Source organism: Cariama cristata, unplaced genomic scaffold (genome assembly GCF_000690535.1).
Source record: "Cariama cristata isolate BGI_N322 unplaced genomic scaffold, ASM69053v1 scaffold7951, whole genome shotgun sequence".
NCBI classification, from domain to species: Eukaryota; Metazoa; Chordata; class Aves; order Cariamiformes; family Cariamidae; genus Cariama; species Cariama cristata.
Genome location: NW_009597509.1, coordinates 102,500 through 122,336, shown reverse-complemented (window position 1 = coordinate 122,336; position 19,837 = coordinate 102,500). Strand labels below are relative to the sequence as shown.

Below are 19,837 nucleotides of genomic sequence, written 5' to 3'. Positions count from 1 at the left end.
GCTGTCACAGCACAGGATGGTGGTGCTGGCACAACCAAGGAGCAAAGTGGGAACGGGACCTGCATTTTGGTAGTCAGACTGTAGGTAATCACAGCATAAATGTTTGTATGTTAGGAGTTAATTTTTCTAAGGACCTAAGAGCATGCTGTGAATGACTAAAAGTGTAATTTCTGATAGATTTTCAGCATTTCATCTGTGATCTATGATTTGTGTCTCATTAGTCTGATTGTCATAATATTAGCTGTTTCGTAAATGGATATTTCCACAAGCTTATGAATATGCTCATTAATTTATTTTTATATCATGGTTTATACCATAGTTGACTCATTTATGCAAGTCACATTTTCCTTTAAGGAATATTTTTTTATTTTTGCTGGTAGTGATGACACATGCAGAAGTTGGAATTTGGAAGGTTTTTTCATTTCTATTATTAAGTGTGTTTTTGGGAAGCCTTCTAATGATATTTTTATATCTTTTATTTATTTATTTTTAGACAGAATTTCTTTGATCACTAACGATGAAGCAGAGGAAAGTTCAGTGACTAGTGAAGAGGCTGAAAAGGTATCTTTTTTTTAACGATCATCTATTTGTATAGAGCCCTTGATGTTGAACAGAAGATTCTTTCTTATGTGAATAAATCTTCAGGTGAATGAAATACAATCCATAAGAAGGAAGAGGAGTGTCCTTTTGCCACAAAATTGAAATTGCCCCAATTCAGAGCAAAAATAATTCCCTAGCATGTACCACAGCATTTTGCTTTAATTGGTCTTCAGAAGGCAGCATGTATTGACATCATTATCTGAAAATAACCTCTACAGAGAATAGGAGCTTCAGGAACTCAGTGTAGTGGAACAGCAATACACTATTTATATATGCAAGATCACTATTTGAACTTCATAGAAAGAACTGTGATCTCATTGTTAGCACACGAGTTCAAAAATCAGGATACTTTTTTGTCTAAAGGCATTCTGAACTCTAGCAATATAAAGTTGTTGTGACTAGTTTTCACCATATGTGTGACAATATCAGTATTTTGCACTTTATGCAGCTCTTGTGGATGGATGGACATCCTAGATGATGCTGGTATTATTATTGGTGATCATATTAGATCCTTTTGGAAACAAAAGTTTTGGAGTATTTGCAGGTATTATTTCTACAGAAATATAGCACTTCAGTAACTGCAGCAATGAATGAAGGATGTCACAGTTACAAAGGAGTGAATTCTAACAGGCAGAATGGTACCTTCTGTTTGAAAGAAAGCAGAATTCAGAGTTGCTGTCAAAAATTGTATTTGTGTGGAGAGGGTAAGATGGCCATTCTTGTATCAGGCTACTAGCCATGATTTTAGGTAGTTTAGGAGAAAGAAGGTCCTTGTATTACAGACCCCTGAAGGTAAACCTGCAGCTAAAATCACTAAGTACTTTGCAGAGAAGCAGCTTTTCTAAAAGATGCCACATTGATTTTTGTGACTTCCAGGCTTTACATTAGCAATACCAGAAGGGGGTAGAAGTAGGTTCTCCGTGAGTGAATTAATGAGCAGGTAAAATGTTGTATTTTAGAAACTTCTCTTTTAATCTGTAACAATTTACCTCAAGGTAAAGAACACACGGAAATGTCATGAGAATGAAAAGCTAACAAACTAAGAGCCCAGAAAACTAAGCACCTGTGCAGAGTACAAATGACAGAATGAGATGATTTTTCTAGACGTGAAGGGCCTACTGGCCGTTTCTCATCATACATAATTGTATAGAGCAACTTTTTTCCCCAGTGGTGGTTTTTAGAGAGTATCAATTTTTGTTATATATTCCAAATGCTATGAATTTACCTGGAAACTTCCTGAGACAATATTTTTCTTGAGAACTGCACTTTCTAGTCTGAAACTACCATTGATGCTTAAAATGTGCTAACGCTATGTGAAACAGCCACTGTTCCTTAAGGAAATCTCTACTAACCATGAAGACCTTACAGCATACTGTTGTCTTAACTGTGAGCTTGTAGTGGCTAAAAGATATTCTGCCTGCATAGGAATGCAGCACAAATTATAGAGTACCAAGTACTAGATTTACAACTGCCAAGCTAAGCTGGAGCAAAGCATTTGTAGACTGACTTCAAAATTAATTTTCTATTTAACATCATCCTACAGTCGGCCAGGTGTTGCAATACAGGAAATTCTTTTGTGAATGATTGAAGATCCTACAACAGCCGTAACTTCCCTTTAAAATAGGGGAATAAGAGAGATTGCATGAAATCAGCTCTGCAACAGAGTTCTCTAAGATGGCAGTTACCTTAACTTTCAGAAGGAATGGGTTGCATCTCTCTGCTAACTAGGCAGTTAGCAATCCCACTTACTAGGTAACCACCTCCCCATACACTCTCCAGATCCAGAACTAGAACCCTGATTTGCCATTGTCTGTCGAGGGTTCATATGATTTTTTACTTAAGAAACTGGAAGACTGCATGATCTTGGAGTAAGATGTGCAGGGATAGAAAATTTTATCTTGAGGTTAGGGGGCTGATCTAAAATCTAGTCCTCCTTGGTCCAGTTAAACCCCGCCACAGGTTTCCAAAAACCAACATTTTCCTAGGTCTATAGTAAATTGCAAAAATGATTCATTTGTTTTCTATACTGATGGTGATACCCTTCACTAAAGGGTTATATTGGATCTTTTAAAATATCACACAATAGAGTAAGATGCAAGTTTTCACCTCTGTAGTAGGTCATGTGCAAGCGTGTAGGTCAAGGGATTGGCTGTCATTGTGGTCCTATGTGATACAAAAGCCTTTTCTCTTACGTGCAGATTATTAGCTGATAGCAGTTTCAGGACTGTTTTGGATATAAGATTTCAGGTTTATAGGGTTGCTATTTGAAGGAGAAAGGAAGATTTACAAGGCTGCTTATTAGAGACAGAACACATAAAAACTTTCTTTTTCTTTTTGGTTGCGCTAGGTTATCCATGCATATTTTCCTGTCACTGAGAAAAATTATTTTAGGTAGGTTTGTTTTTTTTCTGTAGTAGCGGAGATACTCTTTTTAGAGCAAGAGGATAATAGGTTAAAAGAGCAGAAATGTCAAGTGTTTTTTCAAGTTGTTTTGGGGAAGATAATGGATTTCAGCACAACTATTATATGTAATTTGCTTTTGCATAAATGTAAAACATGTTTTGGGAAAAAAAACCCAACTTTGGATGTTCAACATTTGATGGAAACTTCAGGTTTCAATTTATTGCAAATCTTCATCATACGTTGCTTTAGCTTTTAGCTTTCTTTACCTAACTTAGTGTTGGAAAGCTAATTTTGAAAACTTTGAAAAATGTAATACTTTCAGAATACCATTTGACTCTTAATTAACTGTGTAAATGAAATTTGATCTGGCACAAAAAGCCTTTCAGAGCTGACAATGTCATTAGCTTTTAGTTTCATAGTATGTGCTTTATATTGCTGCTACATTGAGAACTTCTCCAGCAAAAAAGATATACACACATACAGCATCTTGAAATTCTAATTCCTCCTGGCCCTGAAATTCTAATTCCTCCTGGCCCTGTCACCTTCCTTTTTTCTTTTTGTGCTATACAATCTATATGATAAGTTGAACTCAGCATGTTAAAACATGAGTGTTGTCTGTGCAGTAAGCTTTCTACATTCCTCTTGGATGTTGCTGTTTAGGATGTAGGAAAGGTCTGGCCTTTGGGTAGCAAGACAACTAGGCAGAGGTTGTCTGCGTCTTCTGTCTTGGTGTATGCAGTATATTTGCTTTTCTTCCTAGTGGATATGATATCTGGTATTTTCCCAGAAATTAGATGCAGCAGGTAACTTCTCAGTGTTTTACTCCTTGTCTAAAGCTGTCATTATCTCTCTGGAGAAGAATCAGAATATTTTATTTATATAAAATAATATTTAAGCTTTTACAGTACAAGTATATTGTCTCAGAGACAGGTAATGCTCTGATAGGGATCCCATGGCCTTTTACACAACCTCCGTGGCTGTTATAGTTGAAGTCCTCAGGTAAACAGTAGCTTGCTTTCAGGAGCCACTTATTTGCACAAGAGAGTTACATAAACTCTCAGCAGGTATTTATAGCCTGTTTAATGTGGTTATGTTCTAACTAGCTGTTCTCTTTCATCATCTAGAGTTATAGCAAAGTTGTTTCTGAATTAAGGATGATGGAACTTGAAGTCGTGGAATGTGGCTTTTCTTCCTCCTCAGCTTTTGCAGCCATCTTTTTATCGGGCAGGGCTGTTCTTGGCTCTGTATGCTTGTTCGGCTGCATTTTAATAAGAAAAAGAAAATTTATGAATTTATAGTAAGGATATCGGTAGAGAGACCATAACTAAAACTTGTAGACAACTGGATACTTTTTAAGCAAGAGTCAAATATTTGTATTTTTTTCTTACCGTTCTAGCTATTTTTTTTTTTTCCACTGTATTAGGCTAGAAGAAAAATAATTCAGAGGTGGTTGTACTCCAGATATTGTCTGTATGTTTGATTTCAGTTGTTATAGTATCTGGGCAAATTACCTTTATCTTTTGTTTACGGATGCCATGCTTTAAGTGAAGGATATATGGTGAGTTGTATCAGCAGCTATGGCAATAGAATTTTACATGATGAATTTTCTATTTTTTAAAGACTGGCATTCTAACCATCTTGCCTGTTTGAGGGTTTTTTTAAAATTCAAGTCTTTGTTCAATTGTTAAATGTTAATTGAATTAAACGTGAAACTTCTAAGTTCCACACAGAACTAGAATGTTGTACTTAAAAAATTTGCTAAACAAGCCATTGGTCAGCTTACGCATGCATTCATATCAGTGGGGCGGTGGTTTGCTGTCCTTTAGCATTTGTAGCTACATGCAATATTACTTTTTAAATTATCTTTTTTGAGAACATAACGATGGCCATACTGTAATGGACAAAATTTCCACCTATCCCAGAATCCCATGTTTGACAGTGGACATTAACAGATGGGTAGGGAAAAGTGTACAGTCCCAGGCTCCAGCCACTGATGTCTCAAGTCTTTCCTGTGCTTGAGGTTCTTTCTGTGGACCTAGTAGACTTCAAAGGACTTCTGTGAACTTTCCCCATCTCCCCATGAGACTAGGGACTAATGTTTGCAGCATCCTTATTACTGGGTATTCTACAGTGTGACCATATGTTCTCTGAAGAACTGTATCCTTTTGTCTGTTTTTCAACACACTTCACCGTAAAATCCTTTAAAAGCAAGTCTTATGAAATTTCCTGTAGTTTAAGATTATTTTGGACAGTGGAAACCAGAACAAACTTCCTTCATGATTTTTAATTACAGGTGGATTTGTTTTGATATATGAAAGAGGCATTCTATTAATTTAACATTAAGGGGTCTGAGTTTTGTCAGTATTATATAAATATATTTATATTTTCAGTTCTTGGCTCCAAAAGAAAAGAAAAATGAAACTCTGCCTCCCACAGATGAAGGTGGTGATGTTGATGATTTGGTGAGTACTGTAAAGACATGATGTGACTCTAGAATTAAACTGTAACTGAAAGATGCAGTAAGAAAGAAAGAGTGCTTCTTAAAGCAGTAGATCAGAGTGCATGGCTTAGAAGACACCTAAGGAATTGAGTTAGAAGAGCGCCACATGGAATTACTTATTTCCTATTGTAAAACATAACCAAGTGTGTAATTTCACGATGGCAAATACTATGTTATGTAGTAACACGGGTGTTTACATAGGTTAAATGTGTCCTCTACTGTGTTTCAAAAGAGACAGTGAGGCTGCTCATTTGATAGCAGATAGTTATAATTTACTATAATAGCATTTAACAAAGCTTGTAGATCTAGAACAGCTATTTATGTGGGTTGAAAACTGAAAATCACTTTTTAAAAGATGTTTTAATCTTCTCTATTAACCTTCTCTATATAGGCTTGATGAAATTTAAAGATTTCAAGAGGTTTTTTAATAAATATTTTGGCCATTTTTTAGAGGTTGAGTCATTACAAATCTGTCTACAAGGCTTAAGCTGATGGTGTAGGCAGTTTTAAAGAAGTTTCAATAGGAGGCAGATTTCTACTTTTGGACTGTACTTTTTTAAATCTATAAATTGCACATATGATTATGTGAAGATGAGATTTTTAGGTTTGTTTTTGTACTTTATAACAGCTTAGTATTGAGTTCTGTGCAGTCCATTTATGTTACACGATGAGGATTTCCAAACTTGCTTTGTTTTCTAAGCGCTAAACAGACGTGAGAAATAACTTGAATTCAATGCTGCTTCTTCCAAATCTGTTTCTTCTGTTTGCAGCTGGACATGATGTGACTGGGTGATATATGGTGACTATACAAGCAAAGTTTTGGAAGAGATCTCCCTGTGAGATGGGGCAAAAACCAGGATGCTAATGAGAAGAGAGTATATCCATCTTGATTTTATCAAATGCGAGCAGAAGTCCCAGAGACATTTCCAGTTGGTGTAAATGTCATCTGACTTTTCAAAACTAGAACAGAAAAATTGAAATAATCTGAAGTATTTGTGAAGAAATTATGCCTTTAAGGCATCTCTTTTTTTTTTTTTTTTTTTCTTTTTTTCCCTTTAGCACACTGAATCTAGCTTATCCTTGTTCTGGCTTTCAGCTAAACACTACTCAGTTTAAATGAGAATCTGCTCTGGCGCCTGAAATTCTTGTTATATTGCCTGGGAAGGAAGATAGAAATGACAGAGTGAGCTTACAAGGTAATGCTGAATCTTTAGTGGTGGTAACTCCATAACATTATTGTTACAGAATGGAAAAAGTCTCTATTTTCATGCTTTTTTTTTCTATTAAAAAAACAGAGGGAAAAAAAACCACAAAGGCTTATGGGGAAAAAATTCTAGGCCAGGGAGTCACAAAGTAATAGCTTGAAATGCACAACAGAATCTAAACCACACAGTAAAGTCAAGTATGCTATTTTGCCACACTGTACCCAAATCAGTAATTATGGTCATCTTTGTACTACAGGTGCTCTATGCTGTCAGCTCAGAAGCAGCTCAACAGTCTCTGTCCCTTTTGGTTATACATTTTCCCATTTCATATGCTGAGATTTCTGATTTTTTTAGACTTTTAATTAGTACAGTTACTGTAGATACTCCTGGTGCTAAAAGGATGAATGAATCATTTATATCCCCATTTCATACACTGCAGATAACTGCTAACCTAGAGCAGAAGAACCCATGAAAGCTGTACACTGACACCTGTGATAGGTGACTGATAGTAGTTCACATTCGGAACCAAATGGAGTACTTTCTACACAAACACAGCTTAGAAAAAGATACTCAAATTTGATTACAGATCTGGAGAGACACTAGTGACACTTTCACAGATGCTTGTTTGTTACAACCAGATTCATTCCTTTAAAAGCTGTCCTTTCATTATTGCAAATGTATAAACATACTGTGCAAAATGGTATTAAGATCATAAAAAAGAAAAAATCATGAGCTGTAGTTAGAAAATATTTTGGAATATCTGTACTTCATACTGAACAACAGCTCCTGAGTGGGAAACAGCAATTGCTTTTTGCCCCTACCTCCCTACACAGCGGCCTGCTCTCTCCTCTCTTACATCCTATCCTGACTGAGCTCATGCAGACTTTGAAAGGGTTTCTCAAATGCAGATGGCAGGGTGTAAGTGATCTTTCCAGATCCGTAGAGCATTTGGGTCACCAGAAGATATTTTTTTGAACTGTAAATAAGAAGTATTTCGTCAATCCATTGTTTTGAATGTCTTTTAAGGCCAATTTATAGAGTATAACACTGGCTGGGTTTCTTTTTACATTTTATGAATTTGATTAATAAAATATTTGAAAATTTGCTTTTGTCTTCTTCTGAACCATGTTTGCTAAAATCAGATGACTAACTGCTTATGCAGTACCTAAGAGGAAAGCCCCTTTTCTGGGCATAAAATGCAAACACTGAATATCAAAATCCCTCTACAGAAGCTGAGTGTAATTATTTGTTCTGTTCTTTACAAACTCTAAACTTCACAACACTCTAGTAAAATAATTTTTACCATTTTGCAGAGATGATGAGAAGTCTTGGTCATGACCAGACAGGATATAGAATTACTTTGCAAAGCAAAATAAGGATTAAGGTTTTCTGTTTCTTTTGAACCAGTTGACCACATTTTTAGAGAGTATTGCTTCTGTCAAGCAATAAACATTTAGTTTGTGGAGTATTATTTCATAGATCTTTTTGTTACCTGTACAGCACTTTTAGGCTGAGTACGGTAACTGAGTTGCTAGTACTGAAGAGGGCAATGGGAATTTATGAGTCATAGTTAAAACAAGAGAAAACAAATTCTTAGAAGGCAGGCAAAGTGTTTTTCGTTCTGCCCAGCTCAGCCATCAGAAACTTGTGATATGTCTTACTGAGAGTCTATCAGATAGCAACCTGATTTTACACTTGTTCTTTGGCAAAGGGCCAGCTTTCAGGTTCTGATTAAATGACTGGCAGGGATCTTTCGCTTAGTCTAAGCTTACATTTTCAGTTATAAAGTCTGACCTAGTTACTCACTAATTACATTGAGGATACTTGTTCTGAATTGCAATACTGGCCACTCTTAAGCAAGAGAGCAGTTAACTGTCCACTTCAAGAGCAGACATGCAGGAAATGCCATGCAAATTCGTTTTCTTACAGGCAGCAGAACATCCTTTGTCCTGTACTTCATAGCCAGAGAAATTATCAAAGTGCCTAAAAAAAAGAAAAGATAATGGCTGTAATTTTGTTATATGTTACTGATTTATTTTCTTTTTTCCCCTGAAAGGAATACCTCTCTGGAAAGCTCTTTGGGTGCTAATAATATGGGACAGTAACCTTGGTTAGCCTTGTTTGCCAAGAGATAACATTGTTGTCTGTGTCTTTCTGTTATCTACTGCTCTGATGACTCTTTAACTCACTGGGCAGTATCAGTCTGCTTTGATGAAGGGGCAGTGATTTCAGCATTATGTTTTAAAAGATATTTATGGAAGTTGATACTTCAAATAGGCGGAAGGGAAAGGAATGAAGAGTTTAACCTTTTTTCCCCCTCTTTGGCTGGCTTGGCAGCTGAGAGTACTATCCAGCAGGCTAATCATATCACATCAGCAATATCATGTGTTGCCTAGCCTGCAGGTCCTCTTCCCTCTTCTCTTCCTCAATTAGAAGAAGAACGTGGACTAGAAAAGATAATTTGCAGCGTGGACTTTGAGAGGTGGAAGGCATCCAGAGGTATTATACCAGGAGGTATAATTAATACGGGAGGGAGCTGGGGCCATAGCATGAAACTGTGAATACTCCACAGAAAGGGCAAAATACCAATTTTGGGAGCCATAGAGGAAGAACGAGGCTCTTCCAGTAAAAACGTACCGTGAATCTGTAAGTAACCAGGCTATATCAGTTCTGCTAACAAAATTGGTTGCTCTGCCACTGAGTGGTGTGGTCTGCTGACCTTGCAACACAATTCTCAAATCTTGTCTCATTCATTTTTGTACTCCAAAACCCAGTTTGTGCTCTGGGACAGTTGTGAAAATGTCACAGAAGCAGTGGAAGATAAATTCCAAAATGTTACATAGTTGGAGACTTGTGATTTGTGTGATACCAGGTTGGCTTGAATTGTCAGGTCAACAGTCTCGTGTCAGCATGTTTGGAGAGTCCTGGAAGCAAGGCTCCATCTCTGTCATTACAATGTGGCATAAAAGCATGACACGTACCATCAAAACAGCTCTAATGTGAGGAGATCTATTCTGCTGCACTACAGTCCTTTAGTTACCAGGCTAGATTTTCTTCTTGCTAACTTTCCTGATGTTTTGGTTTTGGCAGAATTGTCTGATTGGTGTTGGGGCAGGGTATTTGGAATTAGAAAATGAGGAAGGAAGTTCACAGTCATCTGTGGAAGACTGGAGAAGTTATTTAGGCTGTGAATTCTGCAGACAGAGCCTATCTTTATATTCTGCATTTCCACATTGCTTAGCATAGAAGATCCTGCTCTTAGGATGAGGTTGCTAGCCACTACCACAAGTCAGATGATACAAGGTTAAGGGAGGAGTTCCCTTGTGATCTCAGTTGGGTTGGGGGGAATCTGGAAAGAGGATGAGCTTTGGCTTGCATTTTGTTAAGCTAGCAAATATACTGGTAGGTATTCCTGTTGTGCTTATAAGCAATGGGGTGGTTCTGGTTTTGTTCCATACCCACCCCCCACCCCACCCTCAGTGAAATAAGCAGTTAATGTTAGCTGTTGGTTTGTGACAGAGGAAGACTCATTTCCAGTAAACTTTCAGCTTTGTTTCCTTTTCCCTTCTGTCTTCATTCTTCTCTCGGTACTAGTACAGCATTAGATGTGTAATGGAGCACAGTGTATGGCAGCATTAGCAAGAATAAGTATTGGATGTAGAAAAACTCCAAGTTTTCTCATCCCTCTTTTGAGGTGCAGGTTGCAAAGATTATTTAAAAAAAAAGTTCCCAGCACTAGCAAGGGGACTGGTGGCCCACCCAGGCCTGTGTTTCTAAATTCTTTGAAGAACTACTGCATAGAAAAAGAACGGCTTTCTTTGTAAGCCCCACCACTGGAAAGCTCTGCACCAGTTTGGACTCTTTTCTTGTAATTATTCAACCTGAAAATTTTAGAGGAATAGATTTCCACATACTAAAGAAAATAAAGGAGACCAGAGTAGGTGAAGTTTTCTTTTGTAATACTGTCATAATCTGATATGAGGAACTAAAATAGATACATTAAAAAAGTCAAGGCTGTGATTTTTAGCCTCTCTTACCTTTCCCAAAAGATGAAAAGCCACATTGAACTCTGCATAAAAATTTGGCATAGAGGCAGCGATGTTCTTTACTGTACAAGAAGATTACTTGGAAAACATTCGAACACAGCTTAGCTTAGCTTAGCTTAAAGTTTGACCATATTTTTCCATGCAGCAAGTTTTGATAATTGGAAAGATTAGTGTTCCCCTCTATCTCACCCCCTGCCTTTTACTATTTTGGAATAGTACTTGCATTTATGAAAATAAAAGAACTAAACAAGAACTAGAAAAGCCGTCCTTTCCTCTACTTTTTACAGACCAGACATAATTTTAGTGCATATGTGAGCTAAGGGTGCCTTTAAATAGACCCTTCACTCATCTGACTCTCTCCACATACTTACTGTACTTCAGTGATTTAAGTTGGACAGAGCCAAACCAGGAGAGACAGAAATTAATCTGCTGCCTCTTCCCAATAACTTTGTGAAGCCAGCGTGATTAAGACACAGTGAAATGAATCCTGTTCCTTCTGATGCCTCACCAGTACAATTCTCAGCTATTGACCATCAAAAGCACCTCTTTTACCAGTACCCTAAAGTACTCACAGTACTTTTTGCTGTTACCAAATCATGAATTATTTCACAGCACTGAAAAGTACTTAAATTTGGTCATGCATATATTTACTGGTGTACTAATTCTTAGGACCCCTCTGTATGCAGCAAGTCAGCTGTATGGACTCCTATGAGAGTTTGGGAAGTCTATGATGGAATTGGTGGGTTGACTGTAGAAATGTATTTAATGTTGCTTTCAATGTATCAAACCAAAGAATCATTTTTCTTCCTTATTTTTACTGAGTTCCAACCCTGACTCATCCTTTCTTCCTATTTTGATGCGCAGTAATTGGCTGTAGTAACCGTCATTTCCTTTTCCTCCAAAAGGGAGAGAATCTTGCAACTTTCAAGATAGTAACAGAGAACAGAAATATGTCCAATGTAGCATATAACTAGAAACATTTTCTGTGTGCTGTCTGAGACAATGCATAAAGGGAGCACAGGCCCCCAAGGAGACCAACTGTGGTGCAGATATTTTTGCATGTGGAGCAGTCATAATGCTAGGTAAAGTAAGGTAAAATAGCTGTAGTACCTGATTGTTGGAGTTTCATATGGCTTGGATGAATGAGAATTCCCTCTGCAGCCTGCTAATGCGAGTAGTCAAATGACAAATATTCTCTCCCCACAGAGTAAGGTACATCCACAACATGAAGAAATGGTATATAGCCCCCTGTACCGTGTTGGCTTTTCACGAGAGTTATAGCAGCTCTATCAGAATGCTTAGGGACCCTTTACTTACTAAAAAAGAGGGAGGCGGGAAAAGAATTTTTTTCTTTGGTCCCAAGCAGGCCAGCATGGAAAGCCCTGATCTGAATGGGTAAGAGAGTTGGCCAACAGCTTTTCCCTGTGGTCACTTAACACTACGTGCATGAATCCCATGTGAATTTCATCTTCTAGCCCTCAGCCTTCCTGAATGTTCAAGGACTGTCACTTCTTTGCCTACAAAAGATAAAAAAATGTCTCAGCAAAGGTGAGATGAGAAATCATATGACCGTTTAGTGACTTGTGATGTAGGTTCTTCACGCTTACTCCTTGTGAACTTTCAGCAGTTACCAACCATAGAATCTCCATGTTTCAGTTCAGCCCCAAGGTTTAGAAGGCTGTATGCTCTCCAGGAAGAGCATAGCGTAAGTAATTTGATCCACCTTTCACAAAACTCAGCTGGGTAGCGTACAAATTTGTGTATCATCCAAATCCAACCTTTGCCTAAAATTCTGATTATCCAGGAGCTAAATTTGGTAATTCACTGAATTTTCTTGAGGGGGAATTTATCAAAGATAACATCAGCCAGCAGGTATATCCTTTTTCTCCCTGAGGAAAAGGAGTAAAACAGACAAAAGGTTTTGGGGAGGAAAGCATTTTTGGTGATATGGAAATTGCATATGTTTAATGAACTTGCTTCTGTCTTATGTTCTGTCACTTGAAGTACTACAACTATCGGTGTGTTCTGAAGCTTATCAGGTTTATCTGGTATGGGTTGTGCTTTGCAGACAGTAATATTACCTTTAGAGACATGTATTTAGTGCAGAAATGTCTTGAAGGGACAGAGATAGGGAAGGTTTCTGTCTTCGGTATTTGCCAGCAAACAAGGAAAGCTTGAGGACACCTGCACGTACAAGGACCGTACATATCACTGAGCTGGTTGGGTTTGTTGCACGTTATTTGTAGAGGGTCTGTGGGTCTATCAAAAGGGATGATTCAAAACTTTGTGAGATCTGGTGGTGAGGCTTCTTGTGAGATAAAGAAGGTGCTCTAGATGAGGTATATTCTATAACAGGTGGAATCTCTCAGTGATGTACAAATCTAAATCAACCTAAGAATCAGAGAAACTGGCTGTGTCCCCCGTAGCTTCATTAAAAATTTTTCATTGTCTTATTTCATAAGAAAGTAAGAGAGCTTACCTTCTGGTTCACTAGTGGAGGACAGCAACAGTAGGGTTTTATTCCTAGCTCTGCTGAAGACTCATTTTGGGCCACTCATTCAGTCTCTCTGCCTCTCGATTATCCTCCCTTTGCAACTGGGAAAGTTGTTTACTCATGGTGTCTTACAGAGACTTTTGAGGGACTTTGGTTGGATGAGACTTCATATAGAGAGGGTATGTAAGTACAAAAGTATGGGGGGGAGTAAATGAAGACGAAAAGGAAGTAATTGTGATGCTCCCTGGGACATGAGGAGAACACGATCGTTAGTCTTGAGAAGTGGAGCAGTGGGACTTCCATTAAGTAGGAATATGTGAGAGGCAGACATTAAACAGACAAAGACCGAGGTCAATCAGTTATTCCACTTAGTGACTTTGGAAAAGCAAGAAGAGGAAACAGATGAGGTTTCAAAGCTTATTATTGGAAAGAACAGCCTTTCTATATCTCTTTCACAGTCCAGAAAGAATGAGCTGTTTTACATAATGAACATTTACTTACTGTTCTCCCAGACACACACACACTGACCTATTTAAAAATGCAAATGGTCACAAAGTTCCCTTCAGGCAGCAGTGACAAAATCAGTGTAGAAGGAATAGGGTTAGTCCAGCAAGACAATATGTAATTGGGTTGTAACTTGTCTGGGAGATACTTCTCTGCAGTCCTCAGGAGATGGGAGCAATAGATGCTTTAGCATTTGAATGACTCACAGCTCAAGGTTTACATATGAGATTGTGTATAATCCCCATTAACTGAAAGCTGATGATGACTCAGATGTAAGAACTGCAGTGAGACAGAGGACGTGAAAAAAGAACAAATATGAAGAAAGAAAAACATGCAGGAATGACCTTTTCCTGCAACAGGTCACTGTAACTTGAAACACAAGAGCGATACACACCAAAGGGAAACAAATCATTGCATATGTGTTACAGAGTGAGCGTGTGCTGGAAGGCAGGACCAGCTTCACCTTCTGGACAGCTGTATATTCTTCAAGGGAAGATTACCCTGTGGAATCTAGTTCTTCATGGAAGGTCTATGGGCAGTTTCAGAGCTTTACTGTGGGGAAAAGAGAATTGAAAGTCAAATCACAGCTACATGGAGAAGCATGTGTTAGGTACTCAAAACAAATTGTTTCCTTCCCTTAAGTTTAACTGCTGAAGTTTTTGTGCAGGAATTTCCATATGATGGAATCTGGCCTTTAGGTTGCCAGTATCTGATCTTGAAAATTACTCTAGGCCAGGCTGCAAATGGTTTGAGACTGGTACAAAAAATGTAGGATGAGTGAAACTGAAGAAAATAAGCTTCTATGATTCTCTTGTTAGCTGCAGAATTACCAGAATGCAATTCTGTATTTTGCTTGGCTTTAAAGAAACAGTCAACCTTACTTTCCAAATCCTAGAAGAGCAAACGCATCTGAAGGTAATTTACCCATGTCTGTAGTCTTCATTGTACAAAGATTTCCTGAAGTCTCTGAAGATTTCCTGTGTCCTCTCAGATGGCCTGAAACCAGCCAATGGGGCACAAGTTGATGTCTTCATTGCACCACAGTTATCTTGGGCAGCATCAGTTTTTGTCTGGATAGCAATGACTGCAGAGAGGATACGGAGCCAAAATCACCAGGTACGCCTGGAACTGGCAGCCCAGTTTGCTCAGGTTCAAAATGCTCTGGTGGTAGGGAGCAGGGAAGGTTCTGTGACTGCTGTGAAAATGCTGTTCCTCTACACTCATTTGGGAATTTCTTGGGTACCCAACAAGGCAGCCGTGTCTGTGGAGCACAAATTGCTCCCTGCATGAATTAAAGGCTTCAAGGGAACTGAGAGAGGAGAAGGGAAAAGTAACTCAGGATCAGAGATTAGCTGAAAAAGTAGTGCGTCAAGACAAGGAGAGAGGAAATGGAATAGATGAGAGCATAATATTTACTATGAGAAGTGAGCAAATCATATCAACAAGCACTTTCCCTTAGAATTCATTTAAATGGACACGTGCAGGCCCTAAGGAGCACAGTACTGCAGAAAAAAAAAATGTTTTTTCATGGACTTCGCATGGCTTTTAGGATTTAGCTGTGTGTTATCAGCTCAAAATGCTACTTGGTGATAGAGTTCTTGTAGCTGCTATGCATGGAGCTTGTCAATATTTGTAATGTATAAACTAGGCTGTATTAATGCACATTAACTGTTTGTAGATAACACCCATGTGTCCTAGAGCTGCAGTCCCTTAATGGGATGCTTTTAACAACAATTGCCCAGGCTTGCATTGCTTACTGAGAGCATTTAAAAAAAAAAAAAATCACAACGTAGAGCTACACAATTTATCTAGTACATCGTACTTTTCATAAGCAGTTGTGCTTTCTGGACCAGACAGCTCCATTCTCTTGCATTTATTCAGTTGGCTAATTCAAGGTAAGTTTGTCACTTCTGCTAGCATTGCTCTGGAAGCCTTAAAAGGTGCATCTGGCCTGTCTATATCAAGGCTGCAGGTGAGGGGATCCAGGGTGGGGTATCAGGGCTGAGGAATTCTGTAGCTTTGTGCCATGGTGCTGATGGCCTGCTGCCCCTAGCATGGCCTGTCTGCCTGTGCAGCCGTCCTTGGGAAGCTGGACTTACAGCAAGACAAGACTAACATATAGAAAAAGGTTTATGAGAATGATGATGTAAACAGCCTTCGCTGTCTGTGCAGTTGTTTTTTCTGAGTTCAATAGGGTGGGAACTTTTTTTGGTGACCCAGAGTCAGGTTCTCAGTTTCTTTTTCATTTCCTTTGGGAAAGGTTGCCTCTATGTTTGTGATGTCTGTGGACATGTGAATGCATGTGAGCACATGACAGATGTTCCCATACAAGTGCACAGCTCAATAGCAGCACGGAACAGAAACATTGACATCCCCAAAATTAATTTTTAAAATGTGAAAGAGATGGATTATACCCTTCTCCCTATCTTTGCATGCTGTTGTAATCTGGCTAAGAAGCAAGGAGTGGTTTATGAAGTGCCATAGGCTGAGTGTATAATTTTTATTTTTTTTACTGGTGCCCTGAGATCGTTAACAGGCTCATTTGCTGACCAGCTGACTGTTAATACCCTGCAAGGAAATGCATATTTTATATTTATTAACAGAACTCAGAGGTACAGTCTCACTTGTCTGAAGCTCAGCAGGCCTTTGGGCACAAAACGTGCTCACGTACTTTGCCTCTTGTGCATGGAACAGACATCAAAGCAACCCCTTCAACTGGGTGATACTTCTTTGTGAGGTTTTAAAGGAAAAGCAATGTGTTGAGGGACAGTGGCTTTGCTAGTTGGTGTTTGAGCTGCTCCAGAATTTAGTGCTTTAATGTGAAGAGACGGGGAAAGGCCATCACTCCAAACAAGCAGAGGTGAGTTGGGAGTGGGCTGGCCTGGCTCTGCGTGCTGAGTCTCCGATGTCTTTTCTTTCCTCCTTTATTGCTGTGGGTCTGCCATGTATCTGTTATGTTCGGCACATGAGGCTCCTTGTACAAATGCTGTCACACTGCTTTTCCATATGTGTTTGAGACTGCGGACATCCACTAACTGTAATTCAGGATAAGAAGCAATGACTGGTTTATGAACTGCTGTAGGCTTAATGTATGGAGGCTCATGCTGTTCCCATCACCACCTTGCTGGTCAGCAGGACGCAAAGACGTGATGGTTTCTGGGGAGGGGACCCCACATGGAAGTACTGTAACTTCTCTTTTTCTGTCTCTTTTTGTGCACCGTGCCTTCTCAGTGTGTTCCCCTGCCTCCTTCATGTGCAATGTGCACTGCCTACAAAGCACCTCTGAACTTGGCTACAGTTTTCTGGATGTCCATCCAGCTTTGCTCCCTTACTCTTATTTTTGCCTTTTTGGCTGTTTCTGGTTCCAGTCATATGACTGCTTCCTCCAGCCTGTTTTGGTTCTGTGCTTCATTCTCAGGTCTTACCTTCAGCTGAAATCAGCGCTGTCTGCTGCACTTCCAGGTTTGGGAGGCAAAACCACTGGCTGCAGGAACTTGCCATCTGATTCTGATTCCTGGGGAGTGCACCTCAAGTTCTTCTGACTTTATGGCTTTTCAAAATTCACCTCTCCAGAAGGGTACCAAGAGGCTTCAAACCACCATTCCTTGGAGTCATATCTATTTCTCCAGTGCTGTGTGGTAGATCTTTTGCCAATTTGTCTTCTTTAGTGCTAAGATGCTCCATTATAGTTTTTCATCTTGTTCCTGCTGTACAACTAAATTTCTGCTTTCTGGGGCCAGTGTCAACCTGGTGACCTATAATTATCTCACTCTGAATTTTCTTGTGATCACTAGTTCCTGAAAATCATTCTGGCTGATAAGGTGAGAAGAACATGCATTATGGTGCTGCACTTCTGGTGTTAAGCGTATGTATTTAATTCATGACCAGAAGCTTCTATGAATGATGAACCAAGGATTCAGGTTTTCCTGTGCTGCTGAATTTCTAGCATGTACAGGTGGTAGGTTTTTTTCAGTAAGAATCTGCTAAAACGATTTCAGGACTTTGTGTGTTTATTAATAACTTAGTGGCACAGAGAGTGCTGTAATAGCTTACTTTCACCCTGAGGATTTCAAAAGAACATTTAAGTTTTGCTCCTATTTTTCAGCTGAGTGATTTATAATGTAGAGAGGAAATATCCAGACAGCTGGGTCAGTATTGGTAGAAATAGAGATGTTGGCAGGGCAAGATCATTTCTGTGGAAGATTTTGAAGATGTCCCTTTTGGACTGGGACACAGTGGCAAAGGCTGTGCTCTCCCTGCATATTCTGTGTGCATGCTCCAATGTCCCAAGGCTGCGTTGCTTTCCTTGCAGAGTTAACAAAGAAACTGTTCTTCACCCACAGGCCTGAGGGTAGGTGTCCTCAGATGATGTCTGCAAAAATAGGTTAGATATGCAAAAAATCTAGTGGAGACAGGCTGGTTGTGCTGTTGCCTTACCCTCTTATTGTCTGTCCTAGTCAAGAGGCTAAAGCATTTTCTAGCAATATTGGAGTCTCAAATTCAAATCCTTCATCCATCTGATTCCTCTCTGCTTTTAATCTTGAATCTTAGTCTCTACTGCTGAAGATGTGCTCTTTTGTAGAAGTGCAATATTCACCAGGTGACCAGCTGGAAGCTACATCTGTCAGGTGGCTATTAAGTACCAACCTAGAGTTGCATTTGCTGGGACATTCTCCTTTGCAGACAACATCCCCTCTAGGCCGCTAGCTACTTAGAAAAGAGCCACTTTGCTCTGAGGACAGTGTCTGTCTGACAGACGCTGCATTTTGCATTTCAGGAGGGATGTGTAGTAGGAAGGTGGAGGGGGCGGACTGAGAAAAAACCACAACATCATCATTTTACAGTACAGGAGAGCTAGACTCTGTTCTGGGTTCTGCCACAGGTACTCTGCACCTTACGTTCAATGTTCTCCACATTTTCTGCCCCATACCTGATTGCAGAGTGCCCATTTATCTATGCAGTGGATGAGTCCCATTGAGCAGAGCTGGGTGTCCTTCCTGGGGTTGGCTGAGGTGGCTGAAGAGTGCTGCTGCAGCTTTGCTAGAGGCTTGTCCTTCCCACCAGCAGCTCTGTGGTAGAAAGGATGCAGGAGGTGCAGAGGTGCAACCTAGTTCATCTCTTTGCAAAGCCAACGAGCTAATTCAGTCACCTTGCTGGCTGGCTTTGAGGGATGCTTACATTCCTGTCCCACCAACTCAAGCATAAGGCAGGCAGCAGCGTCTTAAAAAAGAGCTTAAACAGTGCCGAGATACTGGCTAAGTTGAAGCCTTAAGTAGAAAGCTAGCTGGGGCTTGGAGCGTGGTGCCTGTAGCTCCATCTGAATCGTGGTGGAAATGCTGCATTTACTTGGGCATAGCTCCTCTTCCAGCTGCCATTGGAGCTTAACTCTGCTCCCTGGGCTAAAGCGAGTCATCCAGCTTTGCACTTCTCACCATACACTTTGTATGACAAAGGAGTGATTTTTATAGCTCAAATAAGATCAAGCATAGATGATCTTTTAATGAAGTGATCTTTGTGCCTGATTGTATTAACATCACAGGGAGACAAATGTACTTGAGCTGCGAAGAGCCCCCTGCAGCTATAATTAGATGAATAAAGAGGTTCATATTGATCTGTAGATCAGCAGGAGGAAGAAAAGAGCATCACCCGTGTAAGCTTTCAAGACCAAATGCTAGTGCAGGCTACAGAGAAGCCAACATAGGATCTTGATCCTAAAGCAAAAGCTCCAGCCAACTCATCTGATGCTGGCTCCAACCGCTCTGCAAAAGAGATGGCACTGAGCTGAGTCCATGCCACTGGGGCTTTTGGGGTCACTGTGTTGTCTGGAAGGAGCTGTGTCTGAATTTGTGTAGTGCAGCTAAGAGAGCACTTGCACTTGGTTGATCGAGCAATGAGCAAGGTGGTGGTCTGGCATCCTAAGAAAACTTTATGTAGGACTCTCCTTATTTGTTGGCACCAAGTCGGCTTGTCCACAACTCGGTAGTACAAGCAACAGCTGGGTATTTGTAAAATCCAGGTCTAGACACAACTTCAGCACTGTTGTCCTGTGCTACTGTTACTCCAGCTGTGCCTATTAGGGGGAGGA

General features: G+C 39.7%; 1 protein-coding gene across 1 annotated transcript in view; it reads left to right on the top strand.

Moving 5' to 3' along the window:
• Positions 1 to 6,288, top strand: part of XRCC5 (X-ray repair complementing defective repair in Chinese hamster cells 5 (double-strand-break rejoining)) — a 47,650-nt gene extending 41,362 nt beyond the window's left edge. The window contains exons 18-20 of the mRNA XM_009708912.1: positions 494 to 561; positions 5,394 to 5,465; positions 6,274 to 6,288. Of these exons, the coding sequence (XP_009707214.1) occupies positions 494 to 561; positions 5,394 to 5,465; positions 6,274 to 6,288 (155 nt within the window). The remainder of the gene's footprint in view (positions 1 to 493; positions 562 to 5,393; positions 5,466 to 6,273) is intronic.
• Positions 6,289 to 19,837: the final 13,549 nt, after the last annotated feature.